Raw genomic sequence first — 12037 nt, 5'->3', positions numbered from 1 at the left:
CTTTATAGTGGCTCATAAATATAAAGTTTATGAACCATGTCATTTGGTCAAAAATGAAAAATGGTTCAGTGATTGGTGCTCTCAGCTCGCAGAGAGAAGTCTGTGGGATAAAATATTGCCTGTGTGTGAAGTTCTCTATGTTCTCCCCCTTATGACTGGGTATTCTGGTTTCCTCCCGCAGTCCAAAGATGTGCAATGCAGATAAATTTGTCGCAGGTGTGTGGTTGTCTTTGTTTTTTGCTCCCGAACCTTATATTAAAGCTGTATAAAAGACAAATTGATGTTTCAGGCAAGTTTTATTGGAGGAAGTTTCAAAACCGGCGTTTTCCTGTAAAACAATTGCAAATGTATGAGTGGGAAATGCATTAAATGAGAGATTGATCAAATGCTGCAGTTCTCCTTTTGACCTGTAGGGGTCAGCAGTGCCGCCAATCGAGGTAACCATAGAAGAAGAAGCAGGGGGCGGCGCTAAATGTTTAAAAGTGGCGGGCTGTAAACTTTCAGATATCTTTCAAGCTACACGGACTACGTTTAATATTATTTATATAAATTCATAGTCATTATTAACATCGGGAGTGAATGTCTCTACACCATACCGCTGACTGACATCTCCCGAATTCAGTTTTATCGGTAATTGGACGGTAGAACTGGACGAGACGTGAAAAGGTAACGTAAAATCCTGCTAACAGACTGCGGCATCAAATCATAATGAGCTGTTCGACATCTTGGCTCAGTATGGTTTATTGCTTTTCTTTTGAGTCGAGGTGATGCTTCACCACGTAAACACAGAGATCGGTCTTTCTTTTCGCTGAATTGAACGTTTGGTCCGCTGCTGTTTGGAAGGTGTGGACGGATCGTACAGGAGGCGGTGTGTGTTGAGGAAAGCACTGTGGCATCGTGACAGTATTTCTGTTCCTGTGTGTCTAAACTGAATAAGAAGTGCTGTTTGTAATGTCCACCTCCGAGTCATGTTAAAACAATATTAATGGAGCAACTGCTCGAGCACAACGACAACACCCCTAGTGGTTTCACCGAGATTTTCAGAGTCACAATTAATAACAATGGCACAAACAAAGGATTAATGTTTGGGAGAAATCATTCAGTTGTCTTAATTTTTCAATACTGTGCTCTTATTTTTAAGTAGTCTTCCATAAACACGAAAAGTCTTTCAAATCCTCCAATCTTTTGTTGGTAGAAACAATTGAACTTCAACAATGGAGAGGTCATCTAAATATAAAAACTGGACAGCTTGACCCTTGAAAGTTTTCATCTCCTTAGCATGAAGAATCACTGCTACACACGCATATTTTCTTTCACTCATCTTTTTCTATTCTTTATGTAAACATTTCGATCCTAAGGGTAGTGGTTTCTTCCGGGTAGACAATGCCATCTTTGTCCATTTGAAATTGTGTGAATTTTGTGCAGTGGCCAATGTCTTTCTCCACCACTTTTAGAAAAACAAGAGGAACCGTCTGTCATGAAAAAGGATCCAGTACATTTTTAGAAGCTGTTTGACCAAATGTCACGGCCCAATGCTTGAATGCTCTTATTTGTGGTAAAGAAATTGTTTTTATTTCAACATTTTCCTTTAAGGAATTGTTGCCACAGTAGATCATCTTCTTCCAGTACTCTCTGTTTCCTGTATCTTTATTCCTGACACTTAATTACAGGCACATCCTCCCTTCCTGCATCCATGAACCTTATCACCGGGGATTTCTCATCTCCTGTTACCTGATATCTCCATCCTGAACATCCTTTCTAATACAGAGCGACCGTCTCTCAAAACCATGTTCACAGTAGTTCTCCTGTTTTCCCACTTTGCAAACTGGCAGCGAATATTTGCATTCTATTATATCAAGTTCAGCCTAATCGCTTTTGGTCAATGTCACCATCTCTAAGTACCGCATATAGCTGGTCTTGCCATCATCCTGTACAAATACAGTAGATGCTTTGAAGTAAGGAAATAGCTTATTTCTGAATGGTGAAAGAAAATCATATCTAGATGTTTGTCATCTAATAAAATGCTGGTCTGCAATGCAGCAGTTCAACAAATTGATATGTCCATTTGTCATATGTAATGATATCTTTTATCTTGCCTCACTGACTTCATACTTTTTTTTTCCCCCCAACAGAAATTCACTGACGTTTCGCATCATGACACATGAGGACACGAAGGTGATCCCAGTGCGGGTTGCCTTGCGATGTCGACCGTTAGTGAGAAAAGAAATCAATGAGGGGTGTCAGTGCTGTCTCACTTTTGTGCCGGGGGAACAACAGGTCTGTGTTTTCTCACAGTTAATCAGTTTTTCTGCTTTTCCCATCATGTAAAAGTAGATTCACCTGACGACAGGCACATCTGCTACATGTTGTTACTTTGTGTTTTCAGGTGGTTGTCGGCACAGAAAAGGCTTTCACCTACGACTACGTGTTTGATCCCACTGCTGAACAGGAGGAAGTGTTCAGCACGGCTGTGTCCCCGTTGTTGAATGGACTTTTCAAAGGTAGCCGTATTTAGCTCGATCTTTTGTTTGTAATTTAACCTTTTTTCTGTGTTTATGTTTTGCTGCAATGTAATTCAGTCCCTGATGTTGATTTATTGATTATTTCTTCAGGTTACCACGCCACTGTTCTGGCGTACGGACAGACGGGCTCTGGAAAGACTTTCTCCATGGGAGGGACGTACACATCATCTCAGGAGAATGATCCCTCAGTTGGAGTCATTCCTCGAGTCATCGGCAGGATCTTCAGTGAAAAAGAGAAACGAGCAGACTGTGAATTCTGTCTGGCTGTATCTTACCTGGAGGTTGGTGGTGAAGTGATCATTTTGACACTATAAATTCTGATCTCTGGAATACAGTGGAAAAAAATATGTGCAGTGCTTTCAGCAATTAAAAACAAAAGGGAATCTCCTAATTGGGGACAAAATACAATGAAAATGACACAATCTGTATGTAAATGCATTCTAAAAGTACTTAAGATATAACATACAATTCACCCAGCACCGCTGAACTGGTGAATCTTAAGCTGAATTTTGAATGAGTTCACAATATAAGCTGCTCTTAAAAAGCAAGCCAAGAGTTCCCATTATTCAGATGCAAATGCTCGACACCACTTGCCTAATATATGACACTCTAGTAGATTTGGTGAGTCATTTCACAACAGCACATTATTACAATGATTTCTTTTTTTCCTTTGCAGATCTATAATGAAGATATATTAGACTTATTGTCTTCATCTAAAGATAAACCTGCCATCAGCATTCGGGAAGACCCAAAAGAAGGCATTAAGGTGTGTGAAGGCCTTGTCTCTCTTTTTAATGGAAGAAATACCTACATTCTCAACCTTTTGGCTTTTGATTAAGAAAATCTTTCTTGTCCGTTTCAGATCGTCGGCTTGACCGAGACTCGAGTCTTTTCTGCACAGGAGATGGTTTCTTGCCTGGAGGTGGGAAACTGTGCTCGCACTGTGGGCTCCACGGCCATGAACGCAGCCTCTTCACGCTCTCACGCCATCTTCACCATCACACTGGAGCAGCGCAGGGGGCCAGAAAAGTTCGTTTGAATTTTTTCACCCTCGCTTTCTATATGATATGCCCACACTGGCAGCGCTGACTATCCAGCTATAGTAAACTATAAACTATATTAAACTCTCAGTCTGGAAGAATAGCTTTTTGCCTTACGAAATTAGAGTAATGTCGACATCCCATCTGCTATCACTCTCTGAAATGTGATCTAGTGCTGATTGACATTCTGCTCTTCTTAAAGACACTGTTTTTACATGTGCTGAGTGTTTCTGAAATCTCCTGTCGCAGAGTCGACTCCATTGTTTCGAAGCTGCACCTTGTTGATCTGGCTGGTTCAGAAAGACAAAAGAAAACCAAAGCAGAGGGGGATCGATTGAAGGAAGGTAATCGGGCCTCGTCTTTCTTTACATCTACACCATCACAACTTTTTTAATCTATAAATGTATGATTCCCCATCTTAAAGGTACAAGCAATAGAACATGTATTTCGTTTTCTTGTTTTGGAAACATTGCTTTCCTACCAGACCTTCTGTCTTTTGATATTTTTTTCCTGCAGGCATCAGCATCAATCGAGGCCTTTTAGCTTTGGGTAACGTGATCAGTGCTCTGGGGGATGAAAGCAAGAAACACACGTTCGTTCCGTACAGAGACTCCAAGCTCACCCGTCTGCTTCAAGGTTGGCTTTGATTTTGATGTTCAAAAATGACACAGTGGTCATTAGAAACCACTCGCTTTGAAGACTTTAAAAACCAAGCATATTCTATCTGAAATGCTTTAAGCATGGATTCTGAAATTGTTTTTTGAAACCTTTCTCATGCACTGATGTGACCTTTTCTCAGAGAATAGACGACTCTCTATAAACCTTCAAGGAACACAAAAATATAAAAGGCACTTCGGCATATGCTTAAAAATCAAGTTATCTGTAAACGCTGTTTGGGATCTATTTTTGTGTGAAAAATTGTTACATTTTTTATGTTGTCAAGTGACAAATTTACAGGATTTTGTAGCCGAACAGACACGTCGGATTAAATCACTGATGGTTGTTCTACTTTTTGGTGTTTAGATTCGTTGGGAGGCAACAGCCACACGTTGATGATCGCCTGTGTGAGTCCAGCAGACTCAAACATGGAGGAGACCATCAACACCCTGCGCTATGCAGACAGGGCTCGCAAGATCAAAAACAAACCCGTCGTCAATGTTGATCCCAGAGCGGCGGAAATGGACCGACTGAAAAAACAGGTAAAAATGTCGGGGGGGTGTCACTTAAGATGTGATATTGGTGTCCAGAAAACAGCTCTAACATCTCTAGATAAATATATAGTTATCTATCTAGTTAACTATGGACCAATTAGCAAAATGGGTTCAACTGTGTTTGGAGGGTAAATGTCTTCTAAGCTGGTCCGTCATTGCATCCAAAAGAAATTGGTTTGTTATGCAAAGTAATGATTCATGAAATTATATTTAAAGTGCGTTTAATAACTGGTGATGTGATTCCTGTGCTTGTGTAGGTTCAGGAGCTGCAGGTGATGCTCCTTCATGCCCGTGGAGGTGTCGCTCCGGCGCTCTCGGGGTGAGATATTCCTGTCGGTCAGCCAGGGTCCCATCGGGACATCAGATAAGAAACACACAGGGCGCATTGTGTCTGCAGGAATGAGCAGGTCGTAACAGTCGGTCTGTGGCTCTGTTACAGGCCTGAGTCAGCGGAGAAAGTAACTAAACTGGTGGAGAGAAACCGCGCTCTGCAGGACGAGAACAGCAAGCTGAGCAGAGAGCTCAGTGAGGCGGCTGGACAGACGGCGCTCATGTTTGAAAAGATTATTATGGTGAGAAAGTCTACAGCAACATTTAATCATCTCTTTGTATCGGCTTTTCTTTTCAAGGATGTAACGGTTGCAGTTGACACTCACAGGTGGAAAACACTTATCTGACAGTCTGGTGATTTATCTCTTCTTTCTCTCTTTTGCATCATATTCATCATCCTGTGTTTACGTTATCTTACAGACAGAACAAGCAAATGAGAAGCTTCAGAGTAAACTGGAACAGTTGCAGCAACATGCAGCGTAAGTTTGTAGAAGCACAAAGTCGCAGAGGCTTCAAGACGGATCTCAGAGCTTTAAATGTAGCAAACAATCCAGGCCTTCTCTCGATGTGCTTATCTGGGTTTTCAGTGGCTTCAGACAGCTTTGAACAGAGTGTTTTTGAAAGAAAGCGTTGATAAAGACACTTGTTTTGTTCACTTCCAGCTGTACAGTCAATCTCCAGAAGGTGCTGGAGACTCTGGAGGACCAGGAGCTAAAGGAGAATGTCGAGGTGATGAGGAACCTGCAGGACATCATCTTGGAGCTCAAGGTGAGCAAACATGCTCTATAAAGACTGATGAATTATTGTTTTTGCAGCTGTTGACATTTGGCTCTGAATATTCAACCAGAATTTCATAGTTTACTGCTTGTTTGCTTTCCTAGAGTGAGAGTGCCGGCATTGCGGCTTCCATCGACGCGATGGCTGCAGGGGAAGAATCCTCTGAGGCAGCTGGGAACGGCAGTGCAAATGAATCTCCATCGGTACGTTATCACTTTCATTAAACACAGATAGGTTTATCTTTAACTCTTTAGGGACCTCTCATTAGAGTACTTGGAAATGTCAACGATTTACCTTCATTCTAACATTTTTTTAGTTGCTTTTTTTCAGGGTTAAAAGTCTGATCATTTGCCACGTGCTTTAGGTTGAAAGTTTCCCAAAATCAAATATATATCAGGTGTTCTTTAAAAGAAAAAAAAAAAGCCCCAAGTATTACTTTCAGGAAATTATTTTTCTGTTAAGTAGCAGCATAATTTCCATCCCCTGCCCACACTGATCAGAAATAAAAATCACATGTGAATCAAAATGTTCCAATCGCTGCACACGTCCCCTCTCAGGATGCTGGCGCCGTCAAAGACTCCCCGGAGGCCTTCACGGCCCATCATGCACTGCGCCAGGCCCAGCTCTCCAAAGAGCTGATCGAGCTCAACAAAGTGTTGAGTCTGAAAGAGGCGTTCGTCAAGAAGATGTGCCAGAATGACAGCCAGCTGGAGCCGATGCAGTCCGAGCATCAGGTAAGAGGCTCAGCCACAAGCAACCAGAATCTGCACGCATGAATGATGGCGCATTACTGAAGTCCTGCAACTCTCGGTGACTAATAGGACATTTCTGTCACTTGCAAATAGCTTAGTTATAATGCCTCCATGTCGTTCTGCAGAAAAATTTCCAAGCTCTTCAGTCTTCAGTGGATTCGCTGCAGAAGGAGAAAGAGGAGCTCATCTTGGCTCTTCAGTCCGCAAAGAAAGACTCCAACCAGGCCAAGTATGGACAATGCTATTGATTCACACTCCCTCCGCTACATGGCTGTTCTCAGCTGATGTTCCTCCCTCTCTGTCCAGGCTGAGCGAGCAGCGGAGGAAGAGGCTGCAGGAGCTGGAGGGCCAGCTCGGAGACATGAAGAAGAAGCTCCTGGAACAGTCCAAGCTGCTCAAAGTGAAAGAGACGGCTGCTCAGAAAGTAAACAATCTCATGCAGGAGATACAGGTAAACCGCCGTCTTCTTCGCCTTCGTGGATAACATTTCTGGCAAAGTGGTGAAAGTGACCAATATCAAATGAATTACCATTTCTGGTTTAAAAAAAAAAAAAAACATTAAATAAATGTTTTGGCTTCGGCTTTCCCTTAAAGATTGAGTGTTGCAGCCTCACAACACGCTGCAGTATTTAGAGGTTTTCTGCACATCAAGGACACTTTTTCACATTTTCTCCCTTTTCTGAGAAAAAATGTATTCAGCTGCATTAACTTAGACAAATGGATGTTTCCCAAAAGCAAAGAAAACAAACACTAAGCTTATATGTATTCTTAAGACCATGGCTTTTTATTCAATAAATAGTATATCTGTCGTTGGTTTAGATGAAAGTCTAAAATTTGATCATTGTGAAGGCCTTGATAAATACTTGAGTTTTACATCTGTCGCAAAGTCAAATGAACCTCAGTGGCTCCCTGTTCTTCAGTTATTGTCATTTTGCTGTACACGTGTCTGCGATGGAGGCCAAATCCAAATCAAGCTGTGCTTTTCACAGGCCATGAAGACCCAGCGAACGCAGCTAATGCGGCAGATGAGAGAGGACTCGGAGAAGTTCAGACAATTTAAGAGCAAGAAGGATCGAGAGGTGCTGCAGCTGAAAGAGAAGGTATGTGGAGCATTCAGCCACAGGGTCCCTTCAGAAGCTTTGGGCCTTTTTTGAAATCGTTTCTCGCTTTCGGATTCTCAGGATCGTAAACGACAGTACGAGTTGCTCAAACTTGAGAGGGATTTCCAGAAACAGGCCAGCGTCCTGCGTCGTAAAACGGAAGAGGTGAGCGATCACTCCGTTTTCCTCTCAACATCTGTGATGGCGTTGCGTGAAGAGGCAGAGGAGCCTTTAGGAATGGTTCAGATGATGAATAACTCCTGCTGCTACAGGCCGCAGCTGCAAACAAGAGGCTGAAAGACGCCTTGCTGAAGAGAAGCGAGGTGGCAGATAAACGTAAAGACAACCAGAGCAGAGGCACGGAGGGAGCTGCTGCAAGAGTGAAGGTAGTGAAGCATTTCCATAAACTCTCCATTCAATAATGGAGAGTTAGTACACAGTGATAGCGTGACTTTCTGCTCCTCAGGCTTGGCTTCTCAATGAGGTGGAAGTGATGGTCAGCACGGAGGAGGCCCGGCGCCACCTCAACGACCTGCTGGAGGACAGAAAGGTCCTGGCCCAAGAGATCACCCTCCTCAAAGAGCAGATTGAGGCCGGAGAGAAGCCCGCTCAGAAGATCCGGGTGAGCGGAGGGGATGGGCTCCGCCGAGTATCTAACGATACCCGGCTTAATCGCCCGCAGAGGAAAACTCTCACATCGTGTCTGTGCTGACTCTCCACGCAGCGCCGGACGCTGACCCTCTCTGAGCTGGAGAGCCAGGGGGCGCTGGAGACGCCGCTCACCAAGCAGCTGGAGAACCTGCAAACAGAAATGGGGCTCAGGTGAGTCTCAGTCTTGAGGAATCGCAGCGCATCTCTGGAACAAATCGATTTTAACATTCCGCTTCATCACATGAATTCAAGTCGAAAACCGAATATTTCTCCAGTAAAGCTGATCCTGAATTAATTATATACAAATAAAAACAGTGATCCATGTACAGGAACTCTATAATTTCATACCAACAGTAACTCAGGTGGTAGCAAAATAGCTTGTGTGTGAAGCTCATGCCAGCGTATACAGAATGATTTGTTTCTCACCAGGAACGCTCAGATCGCTGATCTCCAGCAGAAGGTTCTCATGGCGGACAGCGAGTCCCGTCTGAAGCAGCGCGTCGACGGCCTCTCCAGCATCGTGGAGGCAAAGTGCGCCCTGAGGCTCCTGGTGTCTGAGGTGAGCGCTGAGCCTCCACTCCCGCTCTTTGCTCAGCCGCTCGTTTCCAAAGCCCCGACAATAATCACTTTTTCTTTTCTTGCAGCTGCTGGCTACCAAAGCGGTGAGCTCCAAGCTGGAGAGCGAGCTGAAACAGGAGCAAGGAAACGTTCAAGATTTGCGTAAAAGGCTGATGGATGAGCGAAACCTCATGTCAACCATGGACATGGAGCACCAGCAGCAGCTGGTGGAGCTGGAGCAGAGACACCAGGCGGAGGTACGTCACCCGCTGCACCAGCGTCTGAATCCCCGCCTCCGTTTCCGACATTCGATCTGCCTTTTGCTCCGGTCTCCAGGTCAGCTACTTCCTGAACCAGCTGAAGAACAAACCAGCCTGTGAGGAGAAGAACGAAGCCAAGCAGAAAGACGAGGAGAGCTCCAAGGAGAAGGAGCTTCTCCAGCGACTCAGAGTCCAGGTTGTTCTCAGCTGTTTCCGCATCAGATTCTCTTCGTGCTTCTTTCAGTGAGGAGTTGTTGAACCGATGCGTTTCTAATCTGAGAACAGGAGGAGGAGCTCAAAAAACTGCGAGGCCTGAGTGAGCAGAACCAGAAACTGGCGGAGGAGAATGAGCAGTACAGACAGGTAACCTCTCATGTCTCTGATTCCAGTTTTACCGTCTGAGCAGATGAAATCAAATGGATCAGTTATTTTATGACTCCTTTTCAGAAACTGTCTCTGCTTCATTTGGCGAGCGGGAAGAAAGTCCTTGTGCCTCCAAGCTCCAATCAACAGAACGATGACTCGTTTGAATATGTTCCTCCTAAAGTAAGTCTGTTTGCCTTCAAGGACGCTTCGTGTGCGTGGAATATCTCGATGTTGAAAGAATGAACTTGACCCAGGACGCAGCGTCGTTCCCTTTAATACGACTCAATCAGATTTCACCGCTGCATGATTCCTCTCCTTGTGATCTCTCCCTTCAAAAGCCCAAGCTGAAGCGTTTCACCGTGGCCAGAGTGCCGCTGAACGCCACCATCAACATCGACGAGCTGATGTCGCCCAGCGAGGACGAGGAGGACGACGAGGACTGGAAGCCCGAGAAACCGGAGAAGGGACGCAGAGCCTCCAAGAAACCGAAAGCAGTGGGGGTAAGAGAGCGCCGCTGGAGGGGAGTGTGACACTGAAACGGGTTACGATGTGAATTATGGAGAACGGTGAAAATACGTCACATGACATTAAAGTCATCCAGCAGTGGGTTTCAGATTTCCCTGAACTGTGACGTCTTCATCATAGTGTGTGTGGTGTGTGTGTTTAAACTGTCTCGTAAAGCCCTGCGATGCTGAGTGGTTTGTCTGTCCTCAGTGTGCGTGTAAAGGCCGCTGCAGCAACAAGCAGTGCCGGTGCCGCAAAGGGAAGCTGACGTGTGGGGAGAACTGCCAGTGCGACCACGAGAAATGTCGAAATATGGAAACGCAAGCGCCTATCCAGGTGAGGGATCCCACAGATCCACATCACTTGATCCGTTTCAGGCACAGATTTCTATTTCTGGGTAAGAAAGGAAGTTTGAACACGATCCGGTTTTATTCACTGACGGAAAACCTCAAAGTGAAGCTTTTATTGGATCTGCAGACGAAGTTTTACAACTTAATAGTGTTATTTGTTAAAACATGAAGTCTAACGAGCTTTATTGGATTTAAATGCACGTTGGATTAGTTTGTTGTGTCAAAACTGTAAGGTTTTTAATTTTGGCTTTGCTTCGAGTTCACATTCAAAGACGTGCAGAACGTTATGTTTGTACTCTGTTTCATTTTAGGAGGTGAGTCACACAGAAAGCGCCGCCCAGGACTCGGTGGGCTCTCAGGACGCCCCGGCCGGCAGCCCGGAGAACTCCACCTTCTTTAAGCCGCCCTCCTGCACGCCCACCAAAAAGGTGAAGCTTTTTCCTGGAGTCTGAGCTGTTTGTAGGATGTTAGATATGATCACTTCTGAAATGTAACGGTTCTTTAAACAGTGTGATAATGAGCTTTCACTGACGTGCTGCTGTGTTGTGACAGGTGCTGCAGGAAATCGGAGACCTGGGACACTCCAGCGGCGAATTGAAGCTGGTCAGGAAGGCGCTCCTGGAGGAGGAGGAGGAGGAGGAGGAGGAGGAAGACTCCTTCGAGGAGGACAAAACGACAGTCAGCTTCCTCAAGAAGAAGAAACGGCTCCTGACAAGTTTCCAGAACAGTTTTTTCTCCGGCTGCACGCCAGTCAGAGAAGAATTGGAGTGACGGAGGCGGTCGGAGGACTTGTTCGCTCTATGTGTCTCGTGTTGGTGTCGTCTTTTTTTCATGTGATTAAAGTGTACTGCGGGTCGAGCGTCGTCATTAATTCTAAAACACTTTTCAGTAGGGGCTGTGAATGGAACGATCAACAAATATGTATATTGCTTTTAGCTTGGTGCCTTCCGTCACAGTAAATGATTTAGACTAGGAACTTTATTTACTAATGTAAATTCATCTTTCACACTCATCTCGACCTGTGCTTTTAGTATCGAAGTGGAATAAAGTCTGAAATGGACAAATTGATTTTGTTTTAGAGACATTGTAACATCTTTGAGGCTTTCAGTCCGTCTGTTACAGTGATTGTTTTACTGCTGATGAGGGGAAGGGAATGTGTAGCAGAATGGTTATATAGAGAATAAATAACTAAAAACTGAAACGCTGGATGCTGGTGGTGTTTGATGCGCACTGTGAATAACTTGACATCCTGAAAAGACAAAAAGTAATTAGAAAGCGCCAACAGAGTCACGTATTCTAGGAATCACATGCTGTGTGTGTGGATGAGTGTGTGTAGGTGCAGGTGTGCAATGCAAACAGGCTCCACATGACTCCCTGCTGGACTTCTGGACGCAGCTGCAACATGTTGGTTCAGTCCTCAGCGTTAAGCATCCGAGCGCCGCCGTCCTCTGCAGGAAAACTCAAGAAGCAATTACCGGTCTTCTGGAGGCTCCGGCTGCCTCGTGTCACACGTGGAAATATAAAGACACACACGCCTGCAGGGGGCTGTGCAGCGTTCTTGATGAATGCCAGCGGTTGGACAATTAAAAAGGTCTCACTAGGTGCTGTTGACGTTT

The 12037-nt window shown here is 44.6% G+C and overlaps 1 protein-coding gene across 1 annotated transcript; it reads left to right on the top strand.

Annotated features, from left to right (window-relative positions):
- Nucleotides 1–516: 516 nt before the first annotated feature.
- kif4 (kinesin family member 4) lies at nucleotides 517–11604 on the top strand. The gene is made up of 31 exons (XM_030100988.1): nucleotides 517–666; nucleotides 2133–2277; nucleotides 2387–2501; nucleotides 2613–2803; nucleotides 3199–3288; nucleotides 3385–3551; nucleotides 3812–3906; nucleotides 4079–4198; nucleotides 4586–4761; nucleotides 5031–5092; nucleotides 5213–5345; nucleotides 5524–5582; nucleotides 5766–5871; nucleotides 5985–6083; nucleotides 6438–6614; nucleotides 6758–6861; nucleotides 6939–7083; nucleotides 7622–7732; nucleotides 7814–7897; nucleotides 8005–8118; nucleotides 8199–8354; nucleotides 8457–8554; nucleotides 8813–8942; nucleotides 9028–9198; nucleotides 9278–9397; nucleotides 9487–9564; nucleotides 9649–9747; nucleotides 9906–10067; nucleotides 10282–10407; nucleotides 10733–10849; nucleotides 10974–11604. The coding sequence occupies exons 2-31, from the start codon at nucleotides 2155–2157 to the stop codon at nucleotides 11190–11192; spliced, it is 3747 nt and encodes a 1248-aa protein (XP_029956848.1). The 5' UTR covers nucleotides 517–666; nucleotides 2133–2154; the 3' UTR covers nucleotides 11193–11604.
- Nucleotides 11605–12037: the final 433 nt, after the last annotated feature.

Source organism: Salarias fasciatus, chromosome 10 (assembly GCF_902148845.1).
Source record: "Salarias fasciatus chromosome 10, fSalaFa1.1, whole genome shotgun sequence".
In the NCBI taxonomy this organism is placed as follows: domain Eukaryota; kingdom Metazoa; phylum Chordata; class Actinopteri; order Blenniiformes; family Blenniidae; genus Salarias; species Salarias fasciatus.
The sequence above is the reverse complement of the archived record's forward strand: the minus strand, read 5'-3'. Positions and strand labels throughout refer to the sequence as shown.